Source organism: Rasamsonia emersonii (assembly GCF_000968595.1).
Source record: "Rasamsonia emersonii CBS 393.64 chromosome Unknown ctg1118621760497, whole genome shotgun sequence".
In the NCBI taxonomy this organism is placed as follows: Eukaryota; Fungi; Ascomycota; class Eurotiomycetes; order Eurotiales; family Trichocomaceae; genus Rasamsonia; species Rasamsonia emersonii.
The window spans coordinates 1-1,439 of record NW_013562961.1 but is presented as its reverse complement, the minus strand read 5'-3'; the positions used below and the strand labels follow the sequence as shown (position 1 = coordinate 1,439).

The window sequence follows — 1,439 nt, the reverse complement described above, 5'->3', positions numbered from 1 at the left end:
AAGTAAGTATCTTAGTAACTCAGGTTGAATGGATTGAATTGAGCGCGAGTAAGGAGAGACTAGATACATGAGATTGAGCTTTCTTTTATAACTTCTGTTTTGGTCCTCCATCTCCTTCCTTCCGTCGGTCCCTGTTGGACCTTCTTCTCGTGGTCCATACTGGACCTCCCTTCCACGGTCCTTGTTGGACTCCTCTGCTTATCTTATCAATGGACCTTCCTAAGTCACGTGACCTTGTATGCCTAATCCTGTCAATCTTGCGGGGTAGTGTTTCATCCTGTGTTGCTGTGTTGGACAGCGCTTCGTTCTGTTGGTTCGTAACAAGGGCCTTGGCTGCTTCATAGGCTTGCAGTACTAGGCTTTGACCTGAGCCTATCCCCCAGTGCTGGAGTCTATCAATGGCTGTGCGGGAGTCTAGTAGGACTATGACTGGGCCTCTGCCTTAGATCCTGATGGCCAGCTCTAGGGCCTGGCAGACCCCCATAAGTTCTGCGTCAAATACCTCCTTCGCTTGTCCTAGGGGGATCTCTTGGACTTGCCAGGCTCCCTAGGGGTTCTGCCATGCAATTCCTGCCCCTGTACGCCCGTTCTCTAGCTGTGAGCCATCTAACTATAGGGTGAGCCCTGGGCGGGCTCTCTAGGCCGCCTGGATTGCTTCTTCTATTGGCAAGACCTTGATCTGGCCTGGGAATGGTCTGGCAGGTATCCACATTGTATCCTCGAAGCCCTCAGATGGGTTGACTGGTAGGGTCTCTGCCAGTCGCCGTGCTAGGTGCTGCCCTAGTGACCATGGGCCTTATTTCCTAATTTCTGCCTATGCCCAATCCCCTAGTGGCTACTTGCTAGGCTGAGCATGCTGATCCCCCTCCTGGAGGGTAATGGGGAGGATTTGTTTTGCTGGGTGGTCTCTAGGTAGGCCTAGCAGCCTAGTAGTGTACCTAAGTTGCCAGGCCTCTAGCAGGGTCTCTGCTGGCTCTAGGCCTGCCTTGCGCACTAAGGGCCCAATGGGGGTAGTTTGGAACATACCTGTGATAGCCCAGGCCTGCTGGTTGACCAGCTGTTGCATACCTGCCAACTAGTCTTTTTAACCCTGCCACTAAAGCTCTGCCCCATATAGGGCCACTGCCTGTACTGCTGCCACTTGAATCCTCTGAACCAAGCCTGGGGGTAGTCCCTGTTGCCAGCATAGGGATTGTACTTGCGCTTCTGCTATACAGGCCTTCTGTAGGCGTATTTAGTAGTGGACCTTGAAGGTAAGTCCTGCATCTAACTATATACCTAACCACCAGGTGGCCTCCTAGCTAAATGAGACCTGGTGCCTACTAACTAGAATCCTAGCCTGTTGGACCTGGTCCCTAAGCTCTTATCCCTGCTTGCAAGTAAAGAGTACTGCCTCAGTCTTCTCAGCATTGAACTGGACTGCATTGGCCTGTCCCTAG

General features: G+C 52.3%; 2 protein-coding genes across 2 annotated transcripts; both read right to left on the bottom strand.

The window, feature by feature from the left end:
• Positions 1-85: 85 nt before the first annotated feature.
• On the bottom strand, positions 86-442 carry T310_7057 (uncharacterized protein; the record flags this gene model as incomplete). The annotated part of the gene is made up of 1 exon (XM_013470145.1): positions 86-442. A coding segment is annotated over one exon (357 nt), but the record flags the coding sequence as incomplete, so codon positions are not given.
• A 496-nt stretch (positions 443-938) lies between these two features.
• T310_7056 (uncharacterized protein) lies at positions 939-1,301 on the bottom strand (the record flags this gene model as incomplete). Its single annotated transcript, XM_013470144.1, has 1 exon — positions 939-1,301. A coding segment is annotated over one exon (363 nt), but the record flags the coding sequence as incomplete, so codon positions are not given.
• Between the last annotated feature and the right edge of the window lie 138 nt (positions 1,302-1,439).